Source organism: Rhinolophus sinicus, chromosome 3, assembly GCF_057876585.1.
Source record: "Rhinolophus sinicus isolate RSI-liver-muscle chromosome 3, RSI-T2T, whole genome shotgun sequence".
Lineage (NCBI taxonomy): Eukaryota > Metazoa > Chordata > Mammalia > Chiroptera > Rhinolophidae > Rhinolophus > Rhinolophus sinicus.
The window spans coordinates 75977825-75997298 of NC_142503.1; the positions used below are offsets into that span (position 1 = coordinate 75977825).

The 19474-nt window shown below is 40.4% G+C and overlaps 1 protein-coding gene across 2 annotated transcripts in view; it reads right to left on the reverse strand.

The window, feature by feature from the left end:
- EPB41L4A (erythrocyte membrane protein band 4.1 like 4A) overlaps positions 1–19474 on the reverse strand; it is a 226423-nt gene that overhangs the window by 106860 nt on the left and 100089 nt on the right. For both annotated transcript variants that reach the window (XM_019727789.3, XM_019727788.3), the window contains exon 3: positions 5543–5594. In XM_019727789.3, coding sequence (XP_019583348.2) covers positions 5543–5594 — 52 coding nt within the window. The remainder of the gene's footprint in view (positions 1–5542; positions 5595–19474) is intronic.

Genomic DNA, 19474 nt, shown 5'->3' on the forward strand with positions numbered 1-19474 from the left:
ATTGAATAGCAACAAAGAAATAACCCAATTTAAAAAATGGGCCAAAGACCTAAATAGACATTTTTCTAAAAAACAAATGGCCAACAAATACACGAAAAGGTGCCCAACATCACTAAATCACCAGCGAAATGCAAATCAAAACAACAATGAGATATCACCACACACACCTGTAAGAACGGTTATTATCAAAAAAGACAAAAGTATCCGTGAGGATGTGGAGAAAAGGGAAACCTTGTACACTGCTGGTGGGATTGTAAATTGGTGCAGCCACTATGAAAGACAGTATGGAATATCCTCAAAAAATTAAAAACAGAGCTACCATATGATCTAGCAATCCCACTTCTGGGTATATTGTCTAAAGGAAATAAAATCATGATCCTGAAGAGATATCTGCACTCCACTTCACTGCAGCGTTACTCACAATCCCCAAGATATGGAAGCAACCTAAGTGTCCATCAGTGAAAAAGTGGATAAAGAAAATGTGGTGTGTACACACACACACACACACACACACACACACACACACACACAGAAGAATATTATTCAGCCATAATAAAGAAGGAGACCATCCCATTTAAGTCAACATGGCTGAGCCCGGAGAACATTATGCTAGGTGAGATAAGCCAGACACACACACACACAGAAACAAATACTGCCTGACATCACTTACACGTGGAAGCTACAACAGTCACAAACATAGATGCAGAGTAGAACGGTGGTTGCCAGGAGCTGGGGGAGGGCAAAATGAAATGTCGCTCAAAGGGTACAAAGGTTCGGTTATGCAAGATGAATGATGTCTGGGGATTTAATGTATAACATGGTGATGATAGTTAAGATACTATAATGTATACTTGAAATTTGCTAAGAGGACAAATCTTAAATTAAATCTCCTCACGCCTCCTCCTCCCACACACACTGGTAACAGGTGTACAGAGGTGACAGGTACGTTATTCAGCTTGATTATGCTGATCATTTCACAATGTACACATACATCAAAACATCAAGTTGTAAACCTTAAGTAAACATAACCTTAAGTAAACATAATTTTTACGTTAAAGCTATCTCAATAAAGTCGTTTAAAAATAATACTTACCAAGAATTTCTCAAGACACAAGAAAATATAAAATGGCAAAGAAACAGTTACGTAACAGATCTTCAACTATGCAGATTATCTATATATGCATATGGGTCTATGTGTTTGGAAACACAGGAAAAAACACAGGACCAAATACACTAGAACGTTGCTGGTTCTTATCTCTGGCTAGTGAGGTTATGCACAATTTTTATTAATTTATAATTTTTCCATTTTTTACAACATACATGTATTTTTTCATAATGAAGATGATTCATAAACAAAATAAATGATTTTAAAACCATCCATCACCAAGTACCGCCCCCCCCAAAAAAAGTAACTGTGAAAAGCTGCAAACAACTTAAATGCTCAGCAGCAGGTGGATCATTTCAGTTAAGCAAAGGAGATACATATATATATATATATATATATATATATATATATATATATATAATATAGATATGGATATATAGAGATATATAATATGTATTATATATATGGTACCACACAACTGTTTAAATAGGCAGAGAGAGAACTCTGTGTGAGGATGGGGAAAGATCAGCAATCTACATTTCTGACTGCAAAAATACGATCCCTTTTGTGAAAAAGAAAGTTACCTGTTAAAATATTGTTGTCCTTAGAATACATAAGAAATTACTAACAGTGGCAAACTTTGGGAAGAGGGTCAGGAAACTTTTTTTCCAGCTTTATTGAGGTAAATCAACAAATTACATTGTAAGATATTTCAAGGATGCAATAGGATGATTTGATATACGTGTACATTGTGCAAGGATTTCCCCCATCAAGTTAACTAACACATCCATCCCCTCACATATTTATCTTTTTTTTCCCCAGTGAGAACATTTATTCTACTCTCTCAACAAAATCAGTATGTTACGTGTATCTTACCATGTATATCTCTTACCATTTAAGAACAAAAAATATCATCAGTGAGACTATGTGGAAGGATTACGGTCAATATATGTCTTATTCTTAAACTTTTCTGAATCTAAGATGTGTTCTTACAGATTTAAGAAGACATTTCTGATTTCGGTCATTTACCACACAACCAAGAACTACGTGCACCGATACCAAATACATACATAAAACACAGCCTGGCATTGTACGTACATGGGCAAATATAATTAAAAACTCATATTGTGAGAGAGGACACAAGCCCCTTGGGTACCAATCACATTATCTTATGCTTTCACTAGATGCCTTATTATTTAGAACACAAGATTTCAGAAGCTATGAATCTAACCTGCACTGTTTGAAAAAGTGCATACTTCTGAGCAGTGTGTTAACTGGATCATACATTAAAACCTTTAAAACAGATTTGTTACCCAGTGCAGCAATCAGTAGTCCTAGTTTCTAATTTTTCCTTAAACAGAAGGTCTCCCACACAAATCAAAAAGAAAAAATATTAACTATGCGCCTCAGTAAAAATACTTCCACCTACACATGGGATCCCCAGTCTCTGCTACTGTGTAATCAACATAAAGTAGCCCTTAGTATTTCTATTTTCATTTTTAACGGAGTAAATGAAGTCATGAATTTAGAAGTTGGGGAAAGGACAATAAATAGCACAAAGGTAATAAATCCAAAATGCATTTATAACATACAAACTATGTCATTCTTTATTATTATTATGACACACACATGCTATGTTTGTAGAATCCCAAAGCCCTGCTCCTGGTACACAGAAGACAACCAAGGCTAGGGCCCCCACTTCTCTCCCCTCATCTACGCCTTCCTATACAGGCACTTCTTATGCTAGAGCTTCTGTAAAAACTAAGTGTTCAAGGAAACTTTGTTATAATTTTTCACCATGAGCGTTGATTCCGTATGTTCGGTTTCTATGTTTAGTTAATCACTGTGTTTGTATTTCGGCCAAATACACCTCTACCCCTTCACGGAGGTGTCAGGGAGGCACAGACTATTAAATATTTAGAAGCCCCTGGAAGTCCACCCTCTGCTGATCCGTCTTTGTCAATCAAGCTCTGTTACTGAGCAGATGGGTCAGCCTGTGCCCGCAGGCCACTGGGATTGGCGTCTGGGGGCGGTAGGAGCACAGATGCTGCCGAGACAGTTCCCAAAGGGAACAGGGCCTTGTCCCAAGTGCAGAGTTGCTTCTGTTCTCTGGAACATGACAGATTACACCTTACTGACCAAGCCCAGCCACTGCAAACACGTTTAGCGATGAGAGGTGATGCAGAAGTTTGAAAAATACAGAATTAAAAACATTTGGTTTGGGCTGATTTTCTTAACAGACGTACAGGCTAAATCAGCCCTCCATTTCCCATGTGTATATAAAAATGGCTTGTGTTCTAAATAATAAGGCATCGTGACTTTTGATAAAGTACAAAAATGTTTCCTAAATACTTGATTCTCGTCAACTCCCTGGTAACATATGCAAGGCAGGTGAAGCTTGAAGGCGGGAAGCAACCTGCCTACGAACACAGAGATCACAAAGTGAGAACCAAGTTTGCCCATACCCAGAGTTCAGCGCTTTCTGGCGGCTGTTCCATGCAGCCTCTCAGGGCAACAATTATAATACCTTCGGAGTATGCAAATGCTATCCTATACACAACTGTTTTATAGTTCAATCAAAAAGGCTATGGAAATGGACACTTCGGAGCAAGTATATATCTAGCCAGATTTTTTGGCTTCGTATTCTAAAACTGACTATAAAAATCAGGCACTGATGAAGCAAATGCTTATCTTGAATCCATGCCTTTCTACCCTTAAGAAATCCTTGTGTAAAGTAAATATTCTTTTACTTTATTAAAAAATATAGGTATCAAATATATGGTGATGGAAGGAGAACTGACTCTTGGTGGTGAACACACAATGGGATTTATAGATGATGTAATACAGATTGTACACCTGAAATCTATGTAATTTTACTAACAATTGTCACCCCAATAAATTTAAAAAAATGAAAAAATACAGAAGCCAGAAATTAGGAATCCTCTAATCTACCTTTTGTGTAGACTAATTTCAACATTTTTAATGATAATAAAGAATCTTCCAATAATAACAAAAAAACAATAAACAAAACAGTCTCCCATTAGCAGAGAGATAAATACATCCAGACTTACCTATGAGAATCGTGGTGACTAGCAAGTACTTGTATTCTGCCATTTCTACACGTATTCTTTCTGACTAATCTACTGGAGATAGGAAAGCCATTCTCCTTCATTAATTATCAAACTATCTCAGAGATAAGATATAAAACGATGTATTCTTCAGTTACCTAATCTTTCTTCAATTGTAATATCAATGTTTTATTCTTACTATATGTTCCTGCCCTTGGGGTCTGTGAAGCGCCACGGGACCGATATTACTGCAGGGAACGAGCCGATACACATGGAAAGTATAGACTCAGAATGCGGATAATAAGGGCCAGAAGAATCACTAGGTCTTATTAGTAATAATTTGCATATTAAACCAAAATGGTTTAATGAGTGCAGAGTTTCAGTTTGGGACAATGAAAAAGTTTTGGAGATGGATAGTGGTGATGGTTGTAAAACAATGTAAATGTACTTAATGCCACTAAATTGTCCACTCAAAGATGGTTAAAATAATACACTTTACATTATATATTTTACTGTAATTTGTAAAAAGATAATCTTTTAAAAATAACTACTCTTTTGCATACTTAAGGACTGCGAGTATGGGTGTGTACATGTGCACACATGCATTTATAAAAACTTGGGTTATGGAAATTAATAAATATAAATTTAATTATACTGACTCACCTAGTATGATTCATATTAATAAAACCAAAAGCAAAATAGATGGGTCCTTTCTGAAGTCACAGAAATCTTTCAGGTCACAAGGGCACTTTTTTTTTCTTAAACTTTAAAAAAATTTATTATTTAAGTGTGTTTTTCTAGAACCCATCGGCTTCAAGTCATGTAGTTGTTTCAATGTAGTTGTGGAGGGTGCAGCTCACAGTGGCCCATGTGGGGATCAAACTGGCGACTTTGTTATTGAGAGCACTGCATCTAACCAACTAAGCTAACCAGCCGCCCCCACAAGGGCACTTCTTAATTACCGACTCAGGAAACTGAATAGTGTGACAAAACCACTCCTTAACCCAACAAACTTGAGTATTTTAAAAGGTTGGATATCCACCTCTTTTTCCAAATCAGGGCCTCGGTGCCTATTCTCTTTTAAGGTGAAAATTTAAAGACAAGCAACTAGAAAAACTACAGATTAAAGTCAAGAGCAGGCATACTCCACGCAGAATTCAATACTAACATCCACTCAGAATCTTTCAAATTTAATCCGAATTTGCAGAGACCTGGAAATGGACACACACACATCTGTATGCTGGCACTTGGGTACTTGGGTACTGGCACTCTCCCCTGTAGCACTAAAGCCTATTTCTGCACCCAACTAATCATGGACAGTGTCTCATTTTCAAGGCGCCCCTTAACAAAGTTAAAATTAAATACCTACTGTTGATCAGTTCTTTGTGTTCAGCAAGGGTTTTTGCAGGATCCAGCCAATACTGTGTGAGAAAGAAAAGCGTAGGTATAGAAATTAGTTGCTTGCCATTGGCCTTTACTTCAAGAACATTTGCGAAGTGTTCTTTGAAATGACATTTAAATAATAAGTAAAGCATTTAACGTGTCACATATACTCATACACACAACAGAAGAGCTTTCTGCGGCTAGGACATTAAAAGGAAAACGGTGATGTCAATGTTCAGAGAACAGCAGAGAAGAGAAACAGCACTTGCTGGGGTCTCAGTTGAATTCTCGTACTGATTATACGATCAGTCATAAAAAGTGCTGATGAGCGTCTTACTGCTTTTGGTGGGAAAACAATGGCCACAGAGAATGCGCCCCAAGTCTCTTTCCAAAGTCCCTATCACAACCCTCCAGTAGCCATGTCTCCCCCTAAAAGTCCTCACCCTCTTCACTTCCAGCCCCATTCCTTACAGGAGTCGCTGCAAGAGGTAAGGAAGAAATTAAATAAAATCCTCATTAAGTATCCCGGACAGGCAGCTCCGTGCAGTGGCTGAGGACGGTCCGAGTCCCAGAGCTGACCCCGCTGGATTCTGCCCTGGTCCTCCCCTCGTCATCACCATGTAACTTGGACCAAGTTACTAGACATCACTGATCCTTCCTACTAGGCTTGCTGTGAGGATTAAATAAGTGAATTCATATAAAGTCTTTAACACAGCCCCCGGCTCATACTAAGTACGTAACACACGCTAGTGATGACTATTATTTAGGTGTAAGGGTCATCTTAATAAGTGCCTTTAGCCAGCCTGAGGTACTTGCTTATTCACTCAAACTAATATTTAATGAACACAATTGCAGATGGTGATGGGAAAATTTAGAGGCCGCCCTTTAAATCTCACCCTTGTGAAATAAAATCACGGAGAGAAAAAGAAACAAGCCTTCAGCCTCATCTCCATCTGGGGGAAGAGCAGGGGAGAAGCACAGAGGGGTCCTCCTGGTTTCCCCAGAAGGACACATAATTGAAGGGAGTCCAGAGCCCCACCTCACCCCCCACCGTCCTGCCAAATGTCCGAGATCGCAAGGACCTAGCTAACCAGTGTCCACGTTCGCGTGTTCCTGAAAGAAGAAGGGATTCTCACAGCAGCGAGGCAGGGGCTGGGTCACCTTGAGCCACTTCACTCCCAGCAGTCTTGTGTTCACCCTGCTGAAAACACCCACATTCCCCTGACACCCCTAGGTCAGGAATCGGAAAAGGAGTCCAGGGAAAGCTTCTTGCCCAGCTCCCCCTTCCCTGCCCCTCCATCAAGGACGGAAATGCTTGCTCTGCTACACAACAGTAGCAACAATTACAAATACTAATTACAACGTTTTTTGCAATCCCCTTACCTTTTACCCCTAATTATATATATTGACAATTACTCATACTAAATATATGTCATAATCATTTTATTGTAAGCTTTAGTACAAGACTAAACTCTATTCATGTATATATACAGAGGGTGCCCAAAAAATGTATACACATTTTAAAAAAGGAAAAAAACTATATTAAAACTGTAATACTCAATGTATACCAATAACAAAAGCTGAATGCAAGTCATGTGTATACATTTTTTTGCCCCCCCATACGTAATCTTCACTATCTGTCACTCATAGAACAGTTTCAGTGTTTTAACTGTTTAAAAAAGTAAAGTAACATATATATATATATATATATATATATATATATATATATATGTAGCAACTTATAATGCGATGTTTATTATTCTGCTCCTAATCATTTCTCAATTTTTGAAGGTCTAAAATCATTCACTTTTAAAATAAAAAAGATGTCTGAAGCCGAGGCTGTAATCAATGGACTGCTTTTGGAGCCCACGGTGACTACAGATGTGGCTGTGGTGTTAAAATAATGGTTCATAGGGAAACACTGATTCATCCAGCGAGAGTAAAATCCATCCAAATGCTATGCCGTGGATTGGACACAGAGCAACTCTTTCCTCTAGGTACATAAAGCTATGGATGCTTCTCATGAAATGGAAACACTAGGCGGATGGACAGCTTCTTGCCACTCATGTAGAATAAAATGGTTTGACAATCCTTGGGTTTTTCAAAAAGTATAAAACCAAGGGAAACATACACAACTAACCATTTTTAAACACTTGCTTTCAGAACTGTGAGGAATAAACTGTTGTTGAAAAAAATAAGGACTAAAATACTCACTTGTGTTAGATTTCTATTGTTGCCATAACTAAGTAGCATATGCTTAGAGGCTTACAGCAGTACCATTTATAATCTCCAAGTTCGGCAGATCAGTTGATTTCTTGGCCCCAAGTTTCACAAGGCAAAAATCAAGATGTCAGCCAGCTGGTGTCTCGGAGGGTTATTTGTCAAGGGGACTTTATCCATAAGAGCACTTTAGGGAGTTTAGCCATTGGAGGTTTTCCCAGTTTCCCTCAGTTTCCCTCAGATGTCAAGGTATGTGTAATATTAGGTCTTAATTTTAGCCCTTACACCACACTTACTCTAAGTGCTTAGAGTAAGAAAGAGGGGAGGGGAGAGGAGGGAGAAGTGAAGGCAAGGGAAGGCAAAGAAAAGGGCCCTTGGTCTTACTATTCTGTATATTCTCATCTTGAAACTAATAAGAAACAGGAATTGAAAGAAAGCTTCTTAATCTTTTTTCTAACATCACCATCCCTAAAAAACAACCTTTACAGATTCCTCAAACCATTTTTTTATTTTTGCTTCCAGAATGTTTTTCATTCATTAAAAAACCAGGTAAAGAAAAATAGAAAGGATACTTGTAACTAAATATAACAGGAAAGACTGGTTAACCTACTAAAGATTTTCACATTAATGATAATCTGTACATTTTTAAAATAAATCTCTTTCCTTGAGAACAACCTGATTTGTAAGGTGAAAAAGTATAATGAAGGTTCTGAGATGAGTTAGAAATTACAATTTTGCAGCCAAAAAAAAAAAAAAAGAAGAAGACTCAAGATTCAGTCAAAGGCTGTTTGATCAGCTCACTGCATGCTAGAAATGCTAAGCATCAATCCAGCGCTCACCATGCACAAATCTCATTTGATCAAAATGGAAACCAAGGGTTACAGAGGTCAGATGATGATAAATGCCCCAGAACATAATAATAAACACGAGTCACCAGGTTTCATAAGCTAACATCTTAAAATGTAAAACCCACTAACATTCAACCAATAGAAAGAAATGACCTTGGAATCAAAGCAGCCATACTATGAAGGCACTTGTCACCGCTCATTACCAACAAGCAATCAAACATAGCACATCTGATCACCATGAAACGCATCAGGCAGCTGTTCATAACCAGTGAGAAAAAGGGCACAAGAATTTGCCAATGAACACAGTATACTAGCTGTAGGGTCTATATCCAGAACTCAACATTTACAGAATGCTTTATCCATGTTCTTTATATGTTATTTCAGACTTTGTCCTGGTGAGTGTAGGAAAACAAAAGATGACTGACATCTACCCCTAACCGGCGGCTCGCAGAGCCTAGCAGGAGACACACAGGCATAACTACAATACAGTGCTGTGGGATGATAATATGTATAAGATGAGTATGTATGAGATTAAAAAATTATGTACAAAGAAAATTATCTCTGCAGCGTGAGTGTAGGAAAGCATTACTGAAGAAAATAACCTTGGAATGGTGTGCTCACGAATCAAAAACTTCCCCAAAATACAGAAATGGAAAACAGAGCCTTAAATTTTTACAAAAATGCTATCGACCAGCTCAAAGGCTCTTAAAGCAAGTAGGTCCATTTTTAAGTGACAACACAGAAGATAACGCTCCAGGTTCTTTACAGATGGGTACTATCAGTGCTATTCAACAGCTAACAAACACTCAGCGAAGAAATCAGTGTCTGTGGAAGACTTCCAGAAAGAGAAGGGGTCCATTCACTCTTTCCGCCTGCCCTGGGCAGGAGACCTGGGGGGAGCAGAGGGCTGAGCACAATTAATTGTGGCACTGGCTACAGAATGGCTTTTCCGAGCTGCACTTTGGTGTGAAGCCTACTACCCAGACAGTCACAAGGAGAGAGAGCCCTCTCTCTCTCATTCTCTCTCAACATGCAAGCTGTTCATTCTCTAGGAAAATCTTTCACTCAATCACTCTTCCTCTCCCCTCCCCCCCTCTTTCTCCAATTTCCAAATTATATCCTGTAGCTAGTATATCCTCACAAGTGGATCCAATCCCATTTTGTAGGAAGATAAGATAATAATTAACAGAAGCAGACCCTGCTCTTTTATCCTGATATCTATGGCGGGCTTCCAAACAAAGGAGAATGTTAACAAACTGCAACCCCAATACCCAATCACTGAAGACTCAAAAAAACAAGCCTCCTTGGCTCTGACCCTTTGCCAGGGTATAAGAGGCCAGCAGCTAGGTGGCCTTATCTCTTCAGTCCCATCAATCTTAATAACAGCATTTATGTAACACGGGGAGAATGACAGATGGGCACAAGTTCCTTCTTACACTCTGACAGACTTGGCTAAACGCCCTGAGCGTCTTCCATTCACCTTGGCTGATAATGTCTTAATTTCATCAATTTCCTAGGTAACAGTCTCAGAATAAAATTTTAAAACTCTAACACTGTCCAATAAATCAATATCCTAACCTTCAAAATTCAGGGTCGAACCTTTCATTTGACAACTGTTCTTTTGGAGTCTCCTCAAGTTCTAATAGTAGAATAAGCCCTAAAAATTTGTAGATAAAGCAAGGACAGCATGAAATAATAAAAGCTTTGCTGCATCTTATTTCACAGTGGATACAATGCTGATTCTCCTTTGGAGACGTTAAGAATGCTACAATGACATTTAATTATGTTCCCTACAGATCGAAGAAAAGACCTTGAAAGCATACATAGTTTTTGTCAAGATAACAAAACAACCTCTTGATCTAAAGGAGTATGAAGAGAGTTGACCGTCTATAAGAGACAATGGAGCCACAGAGATCTCAACAAACGAAACGACAGTTCATTCCTAGGGAGTTCTAGGACTTGACATAATTTACACGTGTTCCAAGAAACCCGAGACTGTGGTGACCGCCATTTGTGCTTTCCCCAATCCCCCTGCAGACAGATCTCAGGTCCTCTAAGCAACACTTACAGGACGTGGTTTTAGTTTGCTTCTTGGTATGAATCTCAGAAGCTTTCGAACCTCAGGCACCATGCCAGAGCTAACTCACAGCAGGGACAACAACAGGGGCCTGTCATTGAGCCATCTCTAGGCAAGGGGAGGAATTGTCACTGGGCTCCATTTTTCAACCAAAGTGGATTCCAATGAATGACTGTTGGGTCATCTGGCTCCTCACGAAGTGTCACTGGCCCCAGTTTGCACCCACAGACCCTGGCATCACTCTGAGTTACACCGAGAGTGACAGGAATAGCTAACATTTATTAAAGGCTCACCAGGTGCCTGGCACTGTTGAAGACTTTACACATATTTACTCACTTAATTCTCTTAACAATTCTAATGAGGTCGGAACTGCCATTTTACAAACGAGGAACCTGAAACGCTGGGTATTGAAACAACTTGCTCAAAAGTACAGAACAGCAGATCCAAAGAACTGAATCCACTTGTATGTTAAGCTCAGGCCAAGCCACTCTCCAGAGCACTGTGTGAGTAGGAATGCATAACCTCAGTTTCCAGATTCTTACCCAGAACTACCAAGTCCTCTGTTCTCAGCTCACTCCCTTCTCATGTTCTGATTCCACGAAGACACACAAGTCAGTGATCCTACTCCCTTTTCATGGTCCCCCTCCCCGTCCCCCACCCAAGTCCTCACTTCCCCCTTTATTCATTATAGTCACTCACGGGCAGTCATCTTCAATCACTCCGTATACTCTGGCCTCTACCATACACACTGGGAAAACACCCACAGCTTCTGCAGGCCAGCATCTGAGAGGCTGACCATAAGCGGAGACACAAATTGCACAACCATTAATGGGCTCACTTTAAATTCATTATCAATAACCCCGGAAACCCACAATCCTACCATACTTCGTTCTTTCCCTCGCCTGGTTAATCCCTCACACTTTCTCCTCCCCTTTTCTCACCCTCTGCTTATGTTTGCTCTTCCTTATTTCTCTGAGAAAACTGACGCAATCAGAAGAGAACATACATGCCTTCTCCCCAAATCTACCAACCTACCTGTATCTGTGCTGGTATCCTGTCTTCTCTATTTCTATGAATGAATTGTCCATGCTCCACTCAAGTGTCCCTTCTCATCTATTCAGAAACATGGTCCCAGCAACTTCCTGCTCTCCCTCCAGCACCAAAGTTTTTCTTTTTCTACAGAATCATTCCTAGGAGAATACAAGGCTTTATTTCTCCCATTAAAAAATTTTTTTATATATATATATGTATATGTATGTATGTATGTATGTATGTATATGTGTGTGTATGTATGTATATATATGCCCACACACACACCTTTTAACCCCTATATCTGCCCATTTCACGTATTCATTTTAAAATAAATCTCTGGAGGTGGGGGGACAGTTGTTTTATACTCCGTCTCCTCTCTTCCTCTTTGAACCCACTTTAGAACATAGTTCAGTGCCTACTGCAGTAACCTCCCTTGTTGCTAAATCTAATGATAAATGCAGAGTCTTCACCCACTCTCTTGAAATGCATCTGTCACCTTGTATCTGGGACACCACTCCCTCTGGCTTCTCCTCCCACTTCACTGGCCACACCTTCACAACCTTCTTTGTGGGCTGCTTATTATGTCCCTAACCAGGAAAGCCTAGACTGCCCCAGGCTCACATCTTACATCAAGGCTCAGGCTTTAAATGCCCCCTACACACCGGCAACTCCCAGCTGCATAGCCAGACCAGAACTGTCCCGAGTCCAACTGCCAACTTGACATCTCCACTTAAATGCCTGTGAGAAACCCAAACTTTACACTTTCAAAAGGGAAATGATGATTCTACTCCCTCCCAGAAAAGCCTGTTCTCCTGCAGTCTTACCCATCTCATAAACGGACATCACTCTTCCATGGGCTCAGGTCAAAACCTCTCTATCATCTATCCCTTCTATCCACCTGCAAATTGTGTCGGCTCTGTTAGAAATATGAACAGAATCTGACAAATTCTCACCATTCCCAGGGCAAGGAAGCCATCCCATTCATCTAGATATCTTAAACAACTCCTTTAATGAAAACCGTTAGGGGTATACTATCTTGGCAGTGAGAGGAGTTCTTTAAAAACATACGTCAGATCAGTTTACTCTTTTACTCAATACCCTCCAGTGGTTTCCCTTCTAACTCAAAGTAAAATCCAAAGACCCCATAATGGTCTCTTAAGGCCCTACATAATGTGGCCCCACTCCCTTCACTCTCCACTCTGTGTTCCTGGGATGAGACAGCAGGGCCTTAAGGAGAGTGTTAGTGGAAGCCTCAGGGCCTCAAGGAGGCGTGGGGGGGAGGGGCTAAAGGAAAGCAAAGAGAAAGCTGTTGCAAGGTGGAAGAAAGAAGACCTTACTAGTATCTGGAGGCAGAGAGTGTAGCAATGTTGTTGCCTATGGCAACAGGAAAAATAAAAGGTGTACCTAATGAACTGGATGATCCAGATAAGGAGATTTGCAGGCAGACTGTTGAAAGTGCAGATTGACTTCTTTTGCTGCCTATAATGAAATGCAAGAGGAGAGAGATAAGCTTTTTTTTTTAAATGTTAAATAAAAGAGCCAGAACTTACTGGATTTAAAAACAGCGGTTTCTCATCCCTACACTTATCAGGAGGCAAATGGTGCTACAATTAGGAAATGACTTCTGGGCAAAGGCTGAATCCAGCGTGCTCAGGAAAACATAAATGTAACTGTAAAACTCCTCGTAAGTCCTCAAAAAAGATCTAACATAATGCCTCAGACACTTTCAAACTACAAAAGGTCTTCTAAGGATCTGAGGGCACTGTTTCACAATAGCCCTACAAGGAACCTAAGATATTGCGGATGAAAAAGGGTTCTGTGAAAATAACCTCACAGGGTGACCTGAGCATCAGTTCCTAACTGGGCAGGTCATGGTGGGTAGTCACGCCCCAGGCATCTAACTTCTTTAGTAAAAGGTTTATCTTTGCCTTAAGCAAGCCCTGTCCATTGTTCTTGTGCTTCTAGGTTAGCACACCTTTGCAGTGCCAGAGTAATCCTTTGTTTCGTACCCCTGGAGGAATAACCACCCTTAAGCAAGCCAATCACCTTGTTAACTATCCTGTAATCCAATCCTCAACTTGCTTTTTCCCACCTTCAGGCCATCTTCTTTACTTTCCCTCCCTAATTTCAAATGCATATAAAATAAACTGCAAACCGACATTCTTGGGAGCATTTGAGATCTAGGTTGCTGGCAGCTGTCGTCGTCAGTTTGGCTCAAATAAAACTGTAATACAAATTCTTCACGGGTTTGGACATCCTTACCTGGACAGTACAGAAGAGCTGATTTCAAAGCAATCTGTGGGTACTGCCTTTGTGTAAAACAGTTGATTATAAATTGATTCATAAGAGATCCACCAAATTTTTTAAAGAAGATTTATATCTGCTTGGGCTGAAGGGAACAGAGACACTTCACACTAACAAGAAGTCTTTGGACCCCCATCTTCATCAGACAAATAGCAAGCAGGCTGAGAGCACTAACTCAGCTGCAAACACACACTGTTTTTCATAGAAAGGGAAGAAAAACTCAGACAACAGAAGCCAAATCCCAGGCGGCAAAGCCAGTTGTCAAAGTGAACAATCTCTAAGCAGTAAGACCAAGCTCTAATCAAAGAGATGTGCCTGGCTAGATTTCAGACATTTTATGCAGTAGTAACTGCTATGTGCCTCCCACTTTGCCTGTACTAAATGGAAGTGTCTGTACCAGTTGTTCTATCCTACATGTGTCCCATCACTGTATGTTAAATGGTAGTCGGAGGTGGGTAATGTGGATATATCTTTCTTACCACCTTAATTCACAGGTCTTCAGATCAAGAGGATTATACTTACGGGGTTAAACTTGAAGAACAATATCCAAACAATCTGATTTGATGTGATCTTCGACCTCAAGTCTGAATCCACTGACTTAATAAATGAGATTCTGGGAGGCCTTGGCAGGGGTGGGTACATTTTATATGCAGGAAGAATATAAATAATTCTGGGCTGGAAGGAAGACTCTCATGTTTTAAAGAAGGTCTACAAATTAGTTGACATTCCTCCCATTAAATGGAATACTCTAATCTCTACTTAAATGTGGACTGGCCTTCTCTTCACTTCAAATCCACAGAATACAGAAGTAACACTGTCTGGTTTCTGAGACTTGGTCATAAACCATGACAGAGCTTTTGCCACTCCTGCCCTCACTATCTTCCTCTGGATCTTGCACTGGGAACCCAACCACCAAACTGAGGAAGCCAAGCAACAATACGTAAAGTCCACATGTGGGCGCTCCACCCTCGGCCCACCCAGGGCCAACATCCACGACCAGACAAATGATGGAGACTTCACATGACTCTAGTTTCTAGCATTTGAGCCTCTCCAGCTGAGACCAAATGGCGCAGAGATGAACGGTCCATGCCAAACTCTATCCCAGTGGCAAATTGATGAGTAAAATTATGCTGCCATAATTTAAAGCCACTAAACTTTGAGGTGGCTTGTTAAACAGCAATGAATAACAGGACACTTCCCAATCCATCAAGACCTCTTTGATCCCCACTCTTTCACTCAACCTACTTGCCCCTCCTCCTATGTTTATGTGCTCTGTGAACTTCAGCGTGCCCTCTATGGCTTCATCCCGGGCACTGGGATAAATATTTTACGCCCTGGGACATACCTAGAAACCTCCAAGCTGATATTCAAAAATCAGTTCTCTCTGCTTAAGGGTAATCAATTATACTAAACTCTCTTTTAATTTAACCATTTTCCCCATTTAGTCCACAGAGATATATAAACTTTTCTGTATATCTTTCTGAATTCCAGATATGCTAGTTTTATCACAAAGAAAGATGCCGTGCGTGAGTTGCTTTTTCTGTGAACGGGACCACATTGGCTAATAGGGATTCGCTCTTATATCCTCTAGGATCCCACAGATCCTCCCGCCAAGCTGTGACAGTCTCTAATGGGGCTGCCCTCTAAGTGCATCTAATATCCTGCCCCTAATCGCTTAGGAGCCAGGGCACCTACTAACCAGTATGTTTGGATTTCTTCCTAAAATGAAAACAAACAGGGTCATAGGAATGACAGATTCTATGACAAAAGTGCTGAATCCTGTGAGTGGACTGTAAATATTTTTTTTGCTGCTCAAGAGACTTTAATTTTCTTTCATGAAGTTTCATTTACATTTTGGATAACTGAAGTTGCTACCTACACCTTTCTAACACCTGGATAAATGAGGCATCACTGTTTATAGATTATAGCATTATTTCATCTTACAATCAAATCTTAAATCCGACATGCTTTGAAACGGTAGTAATTAAAACACATAGATGATTGGCTTAGGGTTTATTTAAACTCTGTTCTAGTCACTGAATAGAAACATAGCTTTAGTCAACCATATAATTTGGCACAGAGGAGCCAAGCCAACCCAACGGGCTATGAAGTAAGTAGGACCTGGACCCCCTGCTCAGCATCCAGCTGTGCCAAACTCAAGAGCTCTCAAATCCCATGGTTAGCACTGCTGTATGTGGCAGCCTTGCCTCTTCTCTTCTGCACTTACAGTCTCTTTCTCCCTCAATGACCTTATCTCCCTCGATGACCAGTCTCATGACTTTAAAAACCTAGGGACTCCTAATCATGACTCAAGTTTCTCAGGAGCCCAAACTACTTACCTAACATCTCCACTTGGATGTCCACTGGGCCTCTGAAGTGTCACTGATCACAAACAGCACTAGTGACTTCTCACTCTCGAAATCCAGCTCCTCAATCAGATCCTATCACTTCTCCGCTTGAAACTCCTAATAGGCTAAATGTGTAGCCTCCCTTAGGTTGCTGGGCCCTATAAAATGTGGATCCTGCCTAACAGCCGCCTTTTTTTCAGTCTTTCTCACTAATGTCTAAGTTCACTGATCTTTCAGTTCTAGAAAACCTCTTATTTGTCGCTGCCTTAGTACCACTGTACCAGCTGTTCCTTCTTCCTGCCATCCTTTCCCGTCTTGCCATCCAAGTCTCAGTTTAAATATCATCTCAGAGAGGCTTTTTCTGACCACTCAATGGGAGTAGCCGCCTAGTCTCCTAGGCACACCATCTTATATTATTTTCAAAGCACTAATCACTATTTGATATTTGAACACACATTCACGGTCTTTCCCCTGGACTATAAACTCTTTGAGACCTGGGACCTTATCTCTTGTTGACCACTGCACTGTAGTTCCTGAGACACAATGGTCATCCAGTAAATATTTGATGCATGATTGAATGGAGATGAGAAATAGCAGATGCTCTTCTCCCCTCACAGTCCCAGGTCAGGAGTACTGATAAGTGTAAGGATTTAACACTAACACATTTTAAACAAGAAATGTCCTCAGTAAACATCCTCTATCAAGTATCCTGCAACCCAAAAAACTGATGAATATGTAGCAAGAAAGAAATCACGCTTCCATATATTACTAGCTTTTAAAGGGCATACTTTTGTTAACTCATAGAGCAACTTTCAAAATTCACAATCCAGGGCCAGCCCGGTGGCTCAGGCAGTTAGAGCTCCATGCTCCTAACTCCGAAGGCTGCCGGTTCGATTCCAGTTCAATTCCCATATGGGCCAGTAGGCTCTCAACCACAAGGTTGCCAGTTCAATGCCTCGAGTCCCGCAAGGGATGGTGGGCAGCGCCCCCTGCAACTAAGATTGAACACGGCACCTTGAGCTGAGCTGCGCTGAGCTCCCGGATGGCTCAGTTGGTTGGAGCGCATTCTCTCAACCACAAGGTTGCCAGTTCAATGCCTCGAGTCCCGCAAGGGATGGTGGGCTGCGCCCCCTGCAACTAGCAACGGCAACTGGACCTGGAGCTGAGCTGCGCCCTCCACAACTAAGACTGAAAGGACAACAACTTGAAGCTGAACAGCACCCTCCACAACTAAGATTGAAAGGACAACAACTTGACTTGGAAAAAAGTCCTGGAAGTACACGCTGTTCCCCAATAAAGTCCTGTTCCCCTTCCCCAATTAAAAAAGAAAAAAATCTTAAAAAAAAAATCACAATCCAAAAACTAAAGTGATTAAGTCCCTCACCTTCCGAACTTTGAACAATTCCTGGACCAGGTCAGACAAAAGATAGACAAACTAATCACCTTAGCTTTTAGTGCATACAATACATTGGAAATTCTATAAAATTCAAGACAAAATAATAGTAAATAATGCATAAAATGCATTTTATCAGTAGGCTACTGGCACATCCCAATCAAATCTCTTTTTATATTCATGGAGAAAATCCTCTTAAGATTCAGAGTAAGGTTAAATAAAGGTCAATTTACTAGAGGTTTCCATCAAACCTCTAGATTAAAGAAAAAGACAGTTTCTTATGATAGTCAAGAAAATGTCCACAGTCATTAACTCTAAAACCACTGCTTTCCATTAGCCATTCAATCAACTGTCTGAAATTCTATCCTTTTAGCTCATTCTGATTTAAACAGAAAGAAGGGCAGTCTAATAAAATGTTTGTAGTAAGGGAATCAGCAATATTCCTGTCACACACTTATACAACTAAGAAGGTGTGGGTCACAGAAACTGGTCACAGAACACTTGTTTTATTGACAAGAATACTTAACATATCTGCATACTTAATTGTATATATAAATATATGTGGGTATGTATATATAGTGAGATTTATCCCATTCCTGGCAGTTTTGTTTTAAAGTATTTGAATCTTTATCATTTTCAACTGTTCCTCCTTTTAATCTATTTTTGGTGGAAAAAGGCACTAGGTGTCATTTTTGAAGAAAAACTTTCTATGCAAGATAGAATTCAGTCCCTCACCTCCCTAAACCTGGGAAACGACGAATTTATGAAAGCCACAGGATAAAATATTTTATTATGTATGACCAATGGAAGACACATTTGTGCCTATTGTGATCAACCATCTGAGAGGGAAAAGGAAGAGGAAAAAAAGGGAGAGGATTAAGTTTAAGGTGAGCCCCAGAGCTGACGCTAAACAAACCCAGGTCCTTCAAAAGCATTTTTGAATCCATGTCAAAATCCACACAGAACGAAGAAAGTGAAGGACAATGAAAGCACGCTCTTCTCCCCAGGTGCTTGAGTGAGGAAAGCACGCTTAGCCCCAGCAGCTCAGCGGGCGGCAGTGGAGCAGGCTCCCCTCTCAGCACCTCCCAGGGTTCTTCCCAGCATGGCAGCTGCTGAATTCTCACGATGCATCACATGTCTGCACTCAGAAGAGATCAGACCACTTTAAACAGAAAATGATCCCAGAAAAATGTCACCTCTCCCTTTCTTCATAGAAACTGTTCAACTATAGAGAAATAGAAATATCCACTGTTTTATTAAAAATACAGTTTATTGAAAGCAATTTAAAAAAAAAAAATCATGGGATCCACAACCATAAAGTTCCCAGTGACATGACCTGAACGCAAATCCTATCCACCTCCTACCACACACTACACTACCGCTAGAGAAGAATTCTAATAGCAACACCCTAACAATAGTGTATTTCGGTAATTCCTTACAATCCTACACATTTCCAACCTAACTTTCTCACATCTTAGTAAAGTTTTTTTTTTGTTTTCTGTTGTTGTTTTTTTCACATAGGTGAAATATGAACAGGAAAAGCCTTTCAATAAGAGAAACAAGGCAGTTAATTCACAGAACATCAGAGCCAGGAAGCGGCAGCCAGACCGGAAAGGAGAGGCAAGGGACGTGCTCTCATCGTGGTCTCACCTTCGTCTGGCCTGCCCACGCTGTCTCGGTGAGAGTTCTTTCCGTC